Source organism: Thunnus albacares, chromosome 20 (genome assembly GCF_914725855.1).
Source record: "Thunnus albacares chromosome 20, fThuAlb1.1, whole genome shotgun sequence".
Lineage (NCBI taxonomy): Eukaryota > Metazoa > Chordata > Actinopteri > Scombriformes > Scombridae > Thunnus > Thunnus albacares.
The window spans coordinates 10,792,950-10,809,871 of NC_058125.1; the positions used below are offsets into that span (position 1 = coordinate 10,792,950).

The following is a 16,922-nucleotide window of genomic DNA, read 5'->3' on the forward strand; positions in this document are numbered from 1 at the left end:
TTATGAGCTTATTTTACCTAAAGTTTGTTGTTAGAATTAAAGTTAATAGCTTCATTTTGTGTGTCTTTCAGGTGTTCAGCGGATTTCACTGATGCTTTTCACAGCCCCCCCAGTGGCCGCTCCACCTCGCCCTTACCCACCTCCTCCCCACAGCACCGTCAGATCCTCACACCCAATCTGTCGGCCACCCCTTCAGTCTCCCCCTCCCCTCAGGTCCCAGTTCAGCGCAACTGGACCCGATCCCCTTCTCCACAGATGCCTTCCTCCCCGGTTCACTCACACCCTCCCCATTCGCCAACCTACTGTCCGTACCCAACGTCACCAAAGCATCGATCTAAGATGCGCAGACAGACTTTCGATTTCCAGTGCAGTCCCACTAAGGAGATGCGGTCTTCAGTCTCCCGACGCCGTGCTCCTAGCCCTCTTATCTATAACACTGAGCAGCCAAACCCCACCCCTCCAAGACCCTCGTCCCTCCCCATCCTTCCCAGTACACCTGTCTACAATAACCCCTTTGACTTCCCTGGGCCCCTCACTCCCCCTTCTCCTGGCATCCCTCTAGGAGATACCTACAAGACTTCAACACCTCCACTGTACTCCCCATCTGGTGTGCCAAGTCCAAACCCCTTACTCGTCTCCCGCTCTCTCTCCCCCACCCATTTTCTCTCTGGAGCCTCCTCCCCCATGCACTTGCCCCCCAGCCCATCATGCCTCAACTATCCCCAACTCACACCTCCCCCGCCAGCCAAACCCTTCGCTGTCAAGCCCCTACCCTACTGGACCAAGTACGACGTGGCCGACTGGTTGGCTTACCTAAACCTGGGTGAACACAGAGAGCGTTTTATAGACAATGAGATAGATGGATCTCATCTGCCTTCACTTACCAAGGATGACTTCTTGGACCTGGGAGTGACACGCGTTGGACATCGGATGAACATCGAGAGGGCGCTGAAGAAACTCACTGACAGGTGAGGGAGGACTAATAGACTCTGGAAGACTTAAAAGCAGCAAGGTCGCAAGGTCAAAAAGGAAGCACCGGATGGTGAAGGAAAGTCAAAGTGTCTCATTCCTTCCATACAAGTTAGCTGGACCATCCCCTTTCGTCATTAGATGCATAGAGTTTGATAAGTTATCTCATCTTCCCTCCATCTCTTTCTCTTTCTCCTTATTAACCTGTGTTTTATCAATCCTATTAAGTTTTCTCCATCTTTATTTTAATTTCTGCCCATTCTTATTCTTTGATTTGCCCTCCTTCTCTCCCCAGGCGACTCGCCTCTCCTTTGCATGTCACTACTTCTCCCCGAGACACAGACTGAGGGAGTGATGGGGTGATTCAAAGATGAAAGAAAGGGAGAGAAACAAATTGACAAAGATGAACAATAACAGAAGATGTGGAAGAGAAGAACAGTGGACATCAACAGGTTGTGATGAACTTAGACTAAGGGCTGGATATGTGGGAAAATTGTTGTCTTGAAAATTTGTTATAAATGTAGAGAAATGTTGAAATTTGTGAAATGACAACTGGTCGAGAAAGGGCACGATGAATATCATGAAAATGACGCTGTTCAACTGAAAATATACTTTGAAACTTTTGATGGACAGGCATTTAATTAACACACCGTTTTGTGCTGTAAAAGACAAACACATACACACACATAGACACTCATATTCTCACACACACACTGACAGATGGATTCTCACACCATCTGCTGCTTAGCAGCACTGAGAAAACTTCAGTCTGAGTTCACTGAGAAGTTGAAAAGTTGCTGCTTAAGGGGTAAACCCCCATAAAATGTTACTGATTGTGGCTGAGCCAGAAACTCTAGCGAAAACAAAACATAAGGACCACATCCTGACATCAGTTTGTAGCTTTAAGCAGATCAGAGTATCTAATGGCTGTGAGTGCTGGAGCCAAAGTCAGAATATGAGAGAAAATGTTTTATTTGTAAATGATGATAGAAGAAAATGATAGAGAAAAATAGTATTCTTTTATATATTTGCCATATTCCCCCAAAGGATGCCCCAATAAGCTTTGTATGTATGTACTTTGCGAGCACTAAATATATCTTACATGTTAAACGGGATTCACTATTAGTAGAACCATTTGTTTTGTACTAAGTGCTGATCGCAATCATTCATTTCAAACTGGTCGGGGTATTTATAATCGTTGAATTCAAGTTGTGCATAATGAGGATATACAAATATTGAGAAAATATTGTTGTGAAATGACCTTTTATTATTTTCCTGATTATTATATAGAAAGCAGAGGGAATTTTGGAGAGGAACTGAGAAGGGTTTGCATTTCATTTCTAACTGCAAATCATCTTTTCTTAGACTTTATCGGTGTTCATTCATGGCCATAGCACAGGTCAGGGGATGAATCCATCCTCTTTTGATGCCATAATGTTGACCGCTCTCTCTCACACAGCAGGTGCCGTGATCAAAAAGGGCTTTTTACTGCTTCTCTGTTTGCCTGACTCCCTCAACCTTCAGCCTTTGTGAGTCTGTGTGTCTGATTTTGTGCGTGTGTGTTCGTCAGCCTGCCTTGGTGGCCAAATGCTTTCCCTGACCTACACCCTTCTCTTTCTAATGCCTTTTCCAAAAACTTGTTTATAATGGTCAGAAAACATTGTTTTTCTTCTCACCAGTTGACAATCCTAATGTTTCCCTGTTCCACACATTAACCCTTGAAAGGAAATACTCTGTCCCACTTTACAAAAGGTATTTTCAGACTGATTAACTTAAGGTAAATACTGTATATGTTACATAGAGGTGAACGTGAGTGCCCTGGATTTTTTTAACATGCCAGTTAGCCATTCCCTGCAGTGAATTCTACTGTAAGGCAAAAACCCATCGTTTATAGATCTATATGTACTGATGATGATGACAACGATAACATAAAGCATAATAAAGATAATATTAAGTATGTAAACCTTTTTAAGAATCTCCGTCTTCCAAATAGTGTGGACAAATTCTTTAAAGCTTTGTTTGTTTATGTTTCATTTCCAGTTTACTGTAAATGCTTTCTATACTGCTCGCCCTGTGGTGACCCCAGTGAAGCTGACACACGTTAGTTAATGCATATTCTCTCTATGTGAGTATAAAATTATGACTCTGTATTCTCATGCTGAGTTGCCTCAATGCTATCTCGTGATGGACGCTATTCTGAGAAGTGAAAGGACAGAGCGGTAGTGTAGAAAGCATTACATACTATGGTTTAAAAAGTATTTTAGGTCTAGTGAAATGCATAATGAATATGACTACATACAGTATGAGCATAAGTATGCAGAGATAAAAGGTATATATATAAATATATATATATATATAAAGTTTTGTTTTAAATAAAATACAGTATATACTGATAAACAATATGATAGAGGTACAACTAAGGTGTTGAAATAAATGCTAAAATAAACTATGGCCCTGTCTTGATTCTCATTTCTTCTTGGATTCCCTCTGACAGATTCACATAATGATCCAATTTAAAGTGCTGTGTTTGAATTGAGCCATTTGGCAGCAGCTCGTCTCAGCCCTGCGGTGGTTGAACACAACATTGTTTTCAGGTCCAGGATTATTTTCCCATCAGGCTCGGTGAGCTAATAGGACAAAAGAGTAGAGCTCACTGGGAGGTAGAAGATGAGATGGCTTAATTCAAAGCAAGCAGCGGCTGCATTCATGCGGCAAACCCAAAGACGCCTGTAAGGCACCAAAAACAATGAAAAAAGCTTGGAAGAGGATGAATGAGATTGTTTGCTAGCATGGTGGCCAGTACAAGGTTCATGGTAGAAAATTGTAAATATAATACTGGTGGCTTTTTAAAGTTTGTGCCATGTTGCCCCCTTCATGTATTTCTCTGGCTGAGGTCTGCTTACAGTTAGAAAGAACTCCGGATGTCAAGATGTGTTTTTCTCTGTGGAGATGAAGCCACTAGCTGCCATTTTTCTTCTATAGATAAAAACACTTTTCATTACACTGTACCTTGTCAAAGTTTCTCTAATTTCCAGTTACTTCTTGTAATTCTTGTTCCATTGGTAGAAACTAGAATTGGATGAAAAATTAAAAGAGAAACCAGTGTTTGCCTACCACAAGCTGCCAAAACAGCTTCAGTGCTCCTTGGAATAGATATTCCTAGTCTCTGAATGAGGGATGAACACCGCTCTTCCAAAAGATATTCCCTCATTTGGTGTTTTGATGGCATAGAGCACTGTCCAACATATTTGTCTAAAATCGCAAATAGGTGTTGAATTTGGGTGAGATCTGGTGACTGTGAAGACCATATCATATGATTCACATAATTTTCATGCTCATGAAACCATTCAGTGCCCTTCCTGTCCTGTGTGGAGGCATTTGTTTGTTCACTCATTTAATCAGGGTTCTCTATTAATTTGTCATCTGCATTTTCAGTGGGAGATGTTGACGGTGGGGTCTGAGGAATATACAATGCAAAAGGGGGCACTTACTCTGGACACCAATGTCACTCTTGAAATTTTAAAATGTCATTTTCCAGTGATGTGAGCACTACAAATGAAATTCCATTTACCTCTCATGTATTGGGTGGAGGCAAAAATGAATCAGACTGATATCCGGAAACCTAAGTAAGCTATCTGCATGACTAGATACCACCAATGATATGTGATAAAACACATGAACCTGCCCTTTAATGTCACCTTGCATTCAGTAGAAGAAATGAAAATCTCTGCCAGGAGAAATTTAAATGCTCAAAACCATGTGACATTCAGCTTAGTTTAGTTTTTGGCGCTGTGAGATGGGAGACATTACTGTACATAACACATAACCACAAACTGTCAAGGTTGACGCAACAATAATTATTTCCATTGTAAAAATTCAGAAGTCCTGGTGACTAGAATACGTCATACTACCAACAAACCATCAATTATAATTTTGTTATCCTCAATAAAACTACTTGAAAACTCATTTTAAAATGATTTACAAGTTCATGTGTAGAATAATAAACTTACAATTTTGTTTGCTTGTTTCACATAAGCTATAATTTCACCCTTAAAAATTGTAGTGGTAGCCAATTTATTTCTTCCAACTGCTTGCAACACAGAACATAAAAAAACAAGTACCCATATTGTTATTAAAGTTAGTCTGCTGGGCATGAGTTTCTCCAAAATGTACAAAAGTGGTAAATATATGGGCAGCTGTAAATTTCAGGCTACGTTTGGCAATGTAATAAACAATTAATAGCCGATATGTACAATTTGGGAGTGTAAACCTGATTTACACAGCAGTAAATGGACTGTAACTCTGGATGACACTGGTGCTTTTCTTTAACTCCTGGCTAATATCCAGAAGAGAACAGACAAGAATAAGTAAACAATGTGCTAGAGAACATGCTGCATACTCTACTGTCTTTCTAGGCCTGACCAGAGAGAAAGGCAGGTTAAACAGGAGCACGGGGCTAATGAGGCAGTTCATGGGACACCCCCCTCCTCCCTGCTGTCACACGCACTCACTAATAAGCTCACATGACTCTGTGCCACACTGACATGATTCTGTGACCAGCAAACGGTCAAAATGAAGGTTCGGCATCTCATTAGCACCATATTGAGAGAGACGGAGGGAGGGACGGGCAGGGACAGAGAAGGAGGGGGTTTCTTCCAGCTGTTTTTTCTAATAGCAGACTGGAGAGTAAGTGAGAGGGTGATAGTCTAAGAGGGGCCAGAAGAGCTAAACAGTCTGATAGGGAGGAAGCCAGTGGGTTAAGGGAGCAAGAGATGGGTTTAAAATAAGAGAAGAGAAAGAGGAAGAAGAGTTCACCCTGGAATGACTGTGAACTAGAATATCACAGCTGCAAGGGGAGGAGAGCAAGAAAGGTAAGTTTCGTCCTCTCTGTTTATTTGCCCTGAAGCCAATTAGCTGCGGAGTGATTACCATGCAAATGCTCTGATTTGTTCAACTTTTTTTCCCCCCCCTGCTTGCTTGCATTGTCTCTGTGACTCACGCCCACTTTCAGATCAACAACGTGTGTGTGTAACTTTAAGTGCCAAAGGAAAATTGGGTCAGTGAGAGAGGAGAGAGGGAGAGAAGCATGTGTTAGAGGAGGAAAGGCACACTGGGAGAGGGGGAGACGCACAGAGAAATGGAGAGAAACCCTCAGCAGCCCTTGAGCTACAGTAACAGGTCACTTGAGTAATCACTGGTGATTCAGAGAGAGAAATGTAAGTGCTGGTTTCTCCCAGGCATGACTGCTCTGCTGCCACTTTTGCTTTTTTGACTTGTGGATGGAGTTTTTGTAGCATTAAAATACTTTCATATGAATGCTTCTGTGTGATAAAGTGAGCTATTGAGTCCTGTTTCAAACTTGTTCACGCTCCCCTCTCTTCCTTGCCTCTGCACTGACAAAAACAGAATTAGGATTATGTCAAAAACATGAGTCTTCAGGGGCTTTCTGCAGTGTTTCCACTTGCAGGAGCTCATAACAAGTGAGAAAAATGACAAAAAACATCACAATATGGCACGAGGACCAGCTAGCTGAGGGAAAGAACGTCCTAGATGAGTCTGACTCTCTGTCATGCTCAGTCTTGTGATGAGGTGTGGTTAGTCACTTTCATATTACTCAGCCAGCAATGTGTCAACGTGTTACCCAGACAGAAATAGGTTTGAATGTGACTGCGTCCTTTGCCTGTTTGTGCATGCATCTCCTTCCTTTTGTTCAATTTGCCTTTCCCCTTCAGTGTATCTGCCACATTGCTTTACATGCAGTGCAAAAAAAAAAAGTCTGCTATCTGGACAGTTTATTCCTTTTGAATCCTACACCCTCATTTGTTTGCCAGATAAGAAATCTGCTCCTGTTGCGCTTTTGCAGCCATGATCTCTGGAATCAAATGGCAGGAGGAGAGAGAGAGAGTGGGAGACAGTGGGTTCTAATAGGCCTTGTGTTAGTCAGAGTAAAGGGAAAGATGACCTTTCCCTGCTGTTTATTTTGGGAAGGCAACAGGAAGAATGCCAGAGCAGCTGTTCTAATCCTGCTGGCAGATCCCACCCCTGTGAATTCCAGTCTGCCACTGGAACGACACTCCCCTTACTCACGTAGGGGGGCTCGGATGTATCCAAGCACTGTACAGTGTAAATAACAGCTTGTCTAAGTTGTTGGCAATAAGCATAGCAACACACACACTGCTAGGTTTCAGTCTCCAGTTATTTCCTATTAGACCTGCCTGCCATACAGTACAGGGGGAACGGCTCTGCTCATGAGTAAGTCAGCCCACTGTATCTGCACGTTACAGTGTAGAGTTCCAACCTGTTGCATGATAATCAGTGTCACCTGTCGCTTGTTGATTGATATGCATGTTAACCAGTCTAGCCACTCTCTAGTATAACACCAACAGCTATCTTTCCCTCTCTAAAACAGACACGTTCCCAATAATGGCGAGCCTCCCCAAAGAGCCACCCGAGGATGCCAAGAAACAGAGCTTCTGGATGGTGAGGATTATATTTATGATGAAATCTAAGAAAACTACAACCCCATGACAACCAGTTAATCCGAAACAGTGTGTGTTTGGGAATGTACAACTCATCCCTGTGTGCTCCAGCGCTGCAGGCCTGTTATTCTTACATATCACCACCATCTTCTCTCCTCCCAGCCGGGGAATTATATACGCACCGTGCACCGAACTGAGCAGTCCTTCCAGGCCTGCAACGACATTGTAGCCTGCTTCATGGAGAGAGCAAAGGTGGAAAAGCAGTACGCCCAGCAGCTAAGCCAGTGGAGCAGCAAGTGGAAGTCTATAGTGGATTCTCGTAAGTATTTGAAGCTGCATGATGGGGAACCATGGTGATGTAAAAACAGAGAAGATGCATTCCCAGGCCTTTTTGATCATCTCAGTTCTCATCAAGTTAAAAATACCTCTTGATTTGTATTAAATGGGTTCATCTGTGCTTGTTTGAAATTTTCCAGTGGACAAATGGAGGTCATTATTTCTTTATTAGTTCTATGACTCACCTCTGTGCCCTGAGTTATTTCATCCCTCCGTCTGTCTTTTTTTTCTCCTTTCCCAGGGCCACTTTATGGCTCCCTCATGAGGGCTTGGCAGTGCTTCTTCACCTCCACGGAGCGTCTGTCGGCCCTCCATTCCTCAATCTCCCAGTCCCTCATCACAGAGGAAGGTGACCGGGTGAAGACCTGGCAAAAGGAGACCTTTCCGAAAAAAATCTTCTGCGGGTTCAAGGAGAGCCACGACAACAGCACAAGTTTTACACGAGCACAGAAACCCTGGTCAAAAAAGCTGATGAAGGTCCACAACACATATGTCATTTAAATGTATCTGTGTGTGTGTTTGTAATGGTAGTTGTAAACAGCAACTGTAGTTTGACAAAAAAAAATCTGAATTCAAGGTCTAGCGTTTTTTAGCTTTCAACTGCATCTCACAGTCTTCAGTGGAGGGATTGAAGCTAGTAAGGGGACCTTGAGTTGTTTTTTGCTTTTTTTTTGTCAAACTAAGGTACAAGGTCATGAATGATCTTTGTAGCTTAGAATTGTTAGTTGTTACAGTACGCTTTAATGGAATACTTTATTTATTATTAATATTTTGGGAAATACATTTAGTCACTTTCTTGCCGTGAGTTAAATAAAAATCTAATTCTTGGCAAGAAAGCAAATAAGTGTAGTTCCCAAAATGTCAAACAATTTCTTATAGTTATTCATAGCTTACACATGTTTCTGTCTACTCAGAGCACTGCATGTCATTTTTTAAGATGCAGAAAATAGCCAAGAAAAAAAATATGTTAGCAACATGTTAGCAATCAATTCAAACAAACTAAATTGACCAAAAAATTAATTTGGAGTTGGAAATGTGGAAACATTTAAAATAAATTACAATGATGAAAAAAAAACTGAATCAGAAAGAACAAAGAAAGAAAAACAGAATGCATAAAAACAGACCCTGAAAACTTGATTGAATCTTAATTATTTCTCTACAACATAAAAATACACATATGTATATTAACATATAGTTTACATATTTATGACTAAATAAGCAACAATCAAAGTTGCTAAATCCTGATTGATGCACAGAAGTTTGTGAAAAATGGCCAAAACTGTTGGCAGATTATTCTGTGTTCTTCCATCACTCAGCATAAGAAGCTGATTGTGAACATTTTCAGGGCTGTTTAGTAGAAACTTAAAAACATGGAACGTTAAAAATATCTGGAAAAATTAGGAGAAAAAAATGCAAATTAATAAAAAATCAAACTAACCATCAAACAAGCAAATGTAAAGTAAATAATATCTGTGTTTGAATGTGTATTAAACAGCTGGAGAAGGTCCGAGTTGCGTATCACAAGTGCTGTCAGAAGGAGCAAACAGCCATCGACAAAGAGAAACAAGCAAATGAAAACACTGAGATGAGTCCAGAGAAAAAGCAGAAGTTCACGGAGGCGAGAGAGAAGGCCACAGAGGAGAAAGAAAAGGTGAGGAGAGATGTTAACACACTGCATCACTTCACTCTCATGCACGTTGAATATGGAATTTAAATTTCCATTTCCTGATTCACGACATGAAGAGTCAGACACGTTGCATTCCAAGACAGTTTTATTGGCCTCATGCATGTGGTGATATTTATCCGGTTGAGGAACTATCGACTCTAAACAACCTTACATTTCTTTTCCAAGCATTTTCCATGTATGGAGATGTGTTATTGTTATGCTGCTCAGTGTTTATGCAGCTCAGCATGGGAACAGTGAAGAGCACCAGATGATTTATACATTTTAGATCCTTTTCCATTAAAGAAACACAGCAGAGATTCTTCCTGATGGGAACGTACTGCAACTTTTCATCATTAAAACGGTTTCTTCTGAGCTGCCTGCAGACTCGAGATCGCTATGAGAAAATGCTGGAGGATGTGACCACCTACACGCCTCGCTACATGGAGGAAATGGAAGCCATTTTTGAACAATCACAGGAGGAGGAGAGGAAGAGGATCAGCTTCTTGAAACAGGCCTTCCTCTCCATCCACAGACATCTTGACATCACCAACAACGAGAGGTGAGAAGCCAGGATGAGCAAGCGAGTGTGTGTGCACAGTGTGTATGAATGACTGGGTTAACCCAAGTGTTTCTGTGTGGTTTTTGTGTCATTACGAACATGTCTTTGTGTCCCGATGTTAGTGTAAAGGCGGTGTACAGTGAACTCCACCACACTCTGATGTCCATCGATGAGCAGGATGATCTCAAATGGTGGAAGAACAACCGCGGTCCTGGCATGCCCACCAACTGGCCAAAGATTGAGGTGCGTTTTTTATTTTATCCATTTAACCTTTATTCAACCAGGGAGCCTTTTGATTTATATTATCATTTTTTTATAAGGGAGACCAGGCCAAAATGGCAGCATAAAATATGTGTGACATAGTTCATCCAGTGTTTAATTCGATGTCACATCAAGCTCAGAGGAAATTCTAGAGATACCGAAGATTATCCATCTACATCTTCATGTGTGGATAATCGGGTTATTCAGATTAGTATGTTGATGATTTGAGTCTGGATTTTTTGGTTCTTCGATGCTGGCTTAGAATTCATCTGGAACAGTTGTCATAGCGACAGGTCCTTAAACTGCTGAAGCACAGGTAGCTGGATCATGACCAAGAAGTTTTAGGGTGAATCTCAAACATGAATAAACTTTCAGATACAAGTGTCTCAAATGTCTCACTTTCTTAGATATTTCTTAGATATTATAATGAAATAATGGTGAGATCAGATTCTGCATGTTATTGATAAATCATCATGATTGGCTGGTGTAATCATCACAATTTAATTTTTATAATGAAGAGTTACCTACACTACACATGATATGAATATACAACAAAATGAAAGTTTGTACACTAAAAAAGAACCAATCTGAATTTAGTTTGGGGTACTCTGAACAAAAAGGCAAAAAAGACCAGTGAAGCCAGGACAAATGGCATTTCATTTGATATTTTAAACACTAAAACTTATTAAACAATTAACTCACTTAACAAATTCACTTTGGTGAAGCATGTTTCATTTCATAAGGTTTTATTTTCATAGCAGCATCACTGATAGGCTGACCACATTCACTGGTAATATCTAATTGTTTAACAGTGATGAAAGTGTGGAAACAGTAGAAATATTGTGGAGCACAATGTAGAACAAAATAACAGCAGTAACAATGCAGGAGCACACATAAAATTAAACTTATGTCCATGAATCAATTGCTCCAGTGCATGCTCTGAGGGTTCCCAACACACCTGCCTCATTTAACAGTAATCACATGATCAGCGCTCAGCCAATCATATGAATGTTGATCATAGTTTCAACTCTCTACTCATTTTGCCTATTCAAGCCAATCATATGAATGTTGATCATAGTTTCAACTCTCTACTCATTTTGCCTATTCAAGATGACTTCGCCCAGGATCAATCCTCAAACTGCCTTCAAAGAACCAAATTAGCTGGATAAGAATTAACAGGATTGTTTTAGTCTGATAACAGCAGGTTATCCTGAATTAGTTGAGCCACATTTGAAGAACAGGGTCCTGGTCTGAAAGCATTTCACAAAAGTAAACAAAATGGCTTTAAAAATAAAAAGTTACATACGAACCGTAGTTTTAGTGAGTTCAGCCAGTTTACATGTATTAATTACAGTGATGAGTTTGTGTTTCAACATTCAACATAAAACACAGAGAAGAATGACAGACTACAAAGGTCAAGGGTCAAGCCTACAAAGTAATGAGTCTGACATGCATATAGAGTTAGAAATGTGGACTGAACACGACTATTTTTGCTTCTTAATACAAATAAATAAAAACCTATTTCGGTTTTCTTTACACTTTTTCACTTTTGGTAATTAATTTCCTTCTTAAGTTTTAAGACTGATATTGTCTAAATTTTGTACTGAATGTTGATGATTACTGCAGAAAGTTTAAGGTTCATTTTAATTGGCAAAATGATAACTGGTGTGTGTGAAATGCAGTTTGGAGGTCAGTAATAGCGTCATTTCGATAAGGAGCAACTGTTTATATAACTGTGTCATTTGCATGTAAATGAATCTTCGCTGCTGTATGTTGTTTTCTGAATACTGAGGCCAATATAAAGCCTTGTGGTACACCTTTTGTGAAAAAAGTGTCTCTCCAATACATGGAGGAAAAAAAAATTACATGTACTCCCAAGACAACCAAATGAAAACAGACAACATTGTGTTTTGGAAATGATTCACAGACATTTAAGAAAACAAACAACAGTGCTCTTTTGGAGAGGGTATTTTTATGGAAGAAACATCATGAATTAAAGTTGGCAGTGTCTTGAAAGGTTAATGTTACTTTTTTCTTGTGCAAACCTCGTTGTAGCCTTGTTGTTTTAGTGTTGTTCTTGCTTCAGTTAAAGGAATATATCACCCACAGTCTACATCCCATACAAAATGAAAAGGTGATTTTAGAGATTTTCATTTTAGAGATGAAGTGTTTTCACCAGATAGTAACAATTATAGATCTGTGGTAAAGAAAGATTTGCACAAAGCCTCAAAATAATCCTTTACTCTAGTTGTGTGAAGATTTGCTCGATCTTGCAGTACATTTTTATAGCTGTTCTCCTTGGACCAAACTGTTGCTGGTTTTTGAAAACAGAGTTTATGTATAGTCAGTGTTTGAAATCTGAACTCTTATCTCTTTCATCAGGAATGGGTCCCGCCAGTAAAAAAGCTAAAAAGAAAGAAGAGAGACCAGAAAGGGAAAGAGAGCCAAAAGTAAGATATCCGTTGTAGTGTTTTGAATATAAAAGGTACATAAAAAAACAACTCAGAGATGACGACAGATTTATGATTGAATGTCTTCTTCTCCTGTTAGTGTGATGATCGGGGGTGTGAAGGTGCGAGCTCTGTACGACTACGTGGGAGAGGAGGGTGATGAGCTGTCCTTTAAAGCAGGTGACACATAACATGTGATGTGATGACACTTGAATATATTGTATTGGACAGAAGTGTTATTGTCAGTGTTAAAGCTCCAGTAGGCAAGATTTATATACAAAAATACAACAATTACATTAATATACACCTGAGTGGAAAGACAGAGCTGCATCCCAATGTTGACCGGTAGGCTGGTAAACATAAGTTTAAGGATTCATCTTTACAAATGTTATGGTTTTAGCTCACTGTATGTTAATATTGAAGTTCAATCTAAGTGTGGAAATATATGTTTTACTGATTGGCATTTTTATTTAATGGCCTTCATCATCAGTAAAGTCCAGATAATACAAATTGACAGCACTAAACTGTAGATATGTGTCTATAACTTTATTCATGTCATTCAAAGACAAAAAGTGATCCTTGAAGTCTTGCATGAAGAGAGATATTTTTCCAATCAAAGAGAAATGATTTATTTCATTCTGTATTAAAGAGCATTGGAAACTAAACAGTCTAACAGAGAGGTAGCATTTGGAGATTGGTTTACCTTTCACAGCCATCTCATTAGTGTTTTTGGAGCCAGAAAACCCAAAACTAGGCAACTGGGTAATGCTGAAGCCATTAATCACTGAAGGCAATTATTTTTCTCTCTCAAAATAATTTTGTAAATATCCTCCAAACAACTAACTATTGAGATCCAAACTCAAACAGAAATGAAAAAAGCTGAAAGATTGCACAGGCGTTGCATTACTTTTAGCATATGCAAATGTTGCAATACCAGTGTGTAGAAATACTGTTACAAGTAAAAGTATTAGCATCTAAATATACTTAAAGCACCAAAAGTACAAGTACTCATTATGCAGAATGGTGCATTTCAGACTAATATATATTATATTATTATATTATTATCCCTAATGTTGCAGCTAATAAAAGTGAGGCTAATTTTGACAACTTTTTATACTGCCGGGTAACATAACCTAGAATAATATCTCATAATTTATTAGTTGATTACATTTTGTATTCATCTACTTAGTAACTAAAGCTGTCATAAATGTAGTGGAGTGAAAAGTATAATATTTTTCTCCAGAATGTAGTGGAGTCGAAGTACACAGTAGCAGAAAATGGAAATACTCAAGTAAAGTACAAGTACCTCAGAATTGTACTTAAGCACAGTACTTGAGTAAATGTACTTAGTTACATTCGACCACTGCCAGCTTCTAGTGGCCTTGAGAGGAACAGCCTCTTAAAGGGAAATTCTGGTATTTTTCAACCTGGACCCTATTTTCCCATCATTTTGGGTCCAAGTGACTGATGGGGACAAAAAGTTTTGGAATTGGTCCAGTATTGAGCGAGAACACTTCAGCTGGCAGCCATGAAATTGGCTGCAGTGTTATCTTTGGGGGCAATTGCGCCCATCAAAGACGTCCACTAAAAGTGCTTGTTTTTACCACTGACAGGCTCAGATTGTTATTATAAGTGTCTTAAAACAAAAGTAAACACAGGAACTAGCTGCCTGTAGTAGCATGACGGCTAACTTTTAAGTTTCCTTACGGTCCAACCGCAGTGAAAGTCAGCCTCATACATGTAAACAAACCGGCTGCATGGATGAATATGTGGATGGTTCAGTTAGTAAGTTTGCATGTGTTTGTTTTTGTCTCAGGCTGTGGTAACTTACTGGAATAAAATGGTTCATGTCTGCAAGTTTCCAAATTGCAAGGATAAAATGACAACATCCACACTGTGCAGTTTTCATGGATTACCTCAGGAGGACAGAGACTCACATACTGTAATTCCTCACACAGTTCCGTGTTGACATCATATTTTTCTTACCATGTGGAGCTGAACATTTAGTCCAGCCAGCCTCGCTTTTTTCTTCCAGTTGATTCTGTGGAGATGAAACAGTCTCCAGGACGACAATGTTGATAAACGCTGTAAATCCATGTGTAATAGTTACCCAGCTGGGATCATACTCTCATCCGTGGATACTTCTAGATTTTCCGAGTCTGGCAGCAACAGGTCCAACTGCAGTTTCCTCCTCTCTCGGCAGGAGAGGAGAGCAGTGTCTGCAGGAACACAAGCAGTTTCTATGAGGTAACCCTTACTGTACGCCAATTTTTTTTTTCCTAGGATGGCAAAGTCATGACCTGCCCTACTCTGCCTCTGACTGGCTAGTACTCATTGCCTTCATTTGATGGGTTGGTTAGGTTTAGGCATGAGGAGTGAGACTGGTTAGGGTTAGTCAGTACTGTACTTTGTCTTTCCTGATGATCCTGTTGCCTTCTGCCTCCATTCTTCGTTTTTCTTCTTCCATTTGTTTTAGCTCCTCTCTATGTATTCTGGCTCAAATAAATATAATTGGCCAGTCAAAGCACTGAAAGTCAGCCTCATTCATGTTAACAACCCGGCAAGCGAGGATGAATATGTGAGTGGTTCAGTTAATCAGCAAACTGCCCTGGATATAGATCCCTATGCAGTTAGCCATAATGCTGCTACAGGCAGCTAGTTCCTGTGTTTACTTTCGCTGTCAGACACTTATAATGACAATCTGTGCCTATCAGTGGTAAAAACAAGCAATTTTAGTGGATGTACTTTGATGGGTGCTATTCCCCCCAAGGATTACATTGCAGCCCGTTTTACAGCTGTCGCTCTCGCTCAATGCTGGATCAATTCCAAAAATGTTTGTCCCCATCAGTCACTTAGACCCAAAATGATGGGAAATTAGGGTCCAGGTTGAAAATTACTGTAATTTCCCTTTAAGGCACTTTTGCAATGGCTTTTAACTGTATTGTCTTTTGGTTGGTTGCTGCACAGTTACAGTATCTGCTGGACTCTTTGAGGTTATTCTAGTGTCAAAGTGTCAAATAATGACTCAGGTGGACAATTTAAAAAGTAAAAAGTCAATTAAAAATGACAACAGTTTGCTTTGTAAGTCTGAGTAACTTTTTATGCTAATGTGTTGAATCACTGAAGCAAGATGTGAGCCTTTAACATATTTTTATGTTCTATAATTAATTATGACTCAGTTTTACTCCTTTTTGTTCCCAGGTGAAGTGTTCCTGAAGGTGGAGGAGGAGGACGACCAGGGTTGGTGTCGAGGAGTCCTGAGCGGAGGGAAGGAGGGCTTCTACCCAGCCAACTACGTTGAAGTTGTCGAGTGACATCACACTGTCCAAAATATTACATCCTAAACCTAAAGAGTTAGTTTTTAAATGTGCAGAAAATAACATTTATCATTTAACGTCTAAGATACTGTCACACTTATTCTGAATTCATGTAAAATATAATTTGTTCCCAGCCTTTTTTGAAATGTTAACATTTTGTTTAGGCCTTAATATTTTAACCGTCTGGTTTGAGTATGTCTGCAATATGAATTAATTTATCAAAGATGAGAATGTACTATTTGTGCCAGAGCTTTATGTGTATATGTGTGAGTATGTATGTGTTTGTTTGCATGTGTGCATGTCAAGACAAAACAAAAGAGAACAAGAGAGGATATTTATTTACTGTCATCTTGTCCAAGTTTAGGTTTATCCAGACACAGGTTTACAATGATGTGTGCACATCCACAAGGTTAATGTTTACTTAATAACTATCATGTAGAGGTAGACAGAAGTTATTCTGACTGAGGGAGTGTATTTTCAAAAAATAAAAGTATGATTGTTTTGCATCTAATCCATTTTGTTGACACATTTTTTTAAAGTTTTCATATATTAAGACAAACAACCAAAAACACTCACATACAGAATGTGGAAATGTTCCAAAATTTAATTTTCAAATTCATTTTTAAATATTAAAAATGTGTATTTTCCATAAAGATATAATGACCAGATAAAGATACATTTAATTACACCAGCTGCAGAAATACTGAAAGAAAATGAACAAAAACAACAAGAACAAAAGAGAAAATGTCCTTAAGTTTAAAACATGCTGTCAAGTTTTGGCATGTATTTCCTCAAGTCCCTCAGTACTCAGAAAACTTGGACCAAATACTATTCACCTTATCTATGCTTCCTTTTGGTAATACTATTCGGAAACACTCCGTGAAT

The 16,922-nt window shown here is 39.5% G+C and overlaps 2 protein-coding genes across 4 annotated transcripts in view; both read left to right on the forward strand.

Annotated features, from left to right (window-relative positions):
• The window catches only part of LOC122970794 (SH3 and multiple ankyrin repeat domains protein 3-like), a 49,898-nt gene extending 46,939 nt beyond the window's left edge, over positions 1-2,959 (forward strand). The window contains exons 28-29 of the mRNA XM_044337052.1: positions 72-968; positions 1,265-2,959. Of these exons, the coding sequence (XP_044192987.1) occupies positions 72-968; positions 1,265-1,316 (949 nt within the window). The 3' untranslated portion in view covers positions 1,317-2,959. The remainder of the gene's footprint in view (positions 1-71; positions 969-1,264) is intronic.
• Positions 2,960-5,630: 2,671 nt separating this feature from the next.
• Positions 5,631-16,548, forward strand: LOC122971587 (protein kinase C and casein kinase substrate in neurons protein 2-like). Of its 3 annotated transcripts, XM_044338303.1 has the most exons (11): positions 5,641-5,840; positions 5,981-6,185; positions 7,379-7,449; positions 7,611-7,767; positions 8,026-8,261; positions 9,280-9,435; positions 9,834-10,009; positions 10,132-10,252; positions 12,653-12,720; positions 12,821-12,900; positions 15,922-16,548. In XM_044338303.1, exons 3-11 carry the CDS (start codon positions 7,393-7,395, stop codon positions 16,032-16,034), a joined length of 1,164 nt encoding a protein of 387 aa, XP_044194238.1. In that variant the 5' UTR covers positions 5,641-5,840; positions 5,981-6,185; positions 7,379-7,392; the 3' UTR covers positions 16,035-16,548. The 3 variants fall into 3 exon arrangements, with proteins under 3 accessions (XP_044194239.1, XP_044194238.1, XP_044194237.1); XM_044338304.1 differs by lacking the exon at positions 5,981-6,185 and having other exon boundaries at positions 5,631-5,840; XM_044338302.1 differs by lacking the exons at positions 5,641-5,840; positions 5,981-6,185 and adding an exon at positions 7,148-7,221.
• Positions 16,549-16,922: the final 374 nt, after the last annotated feature.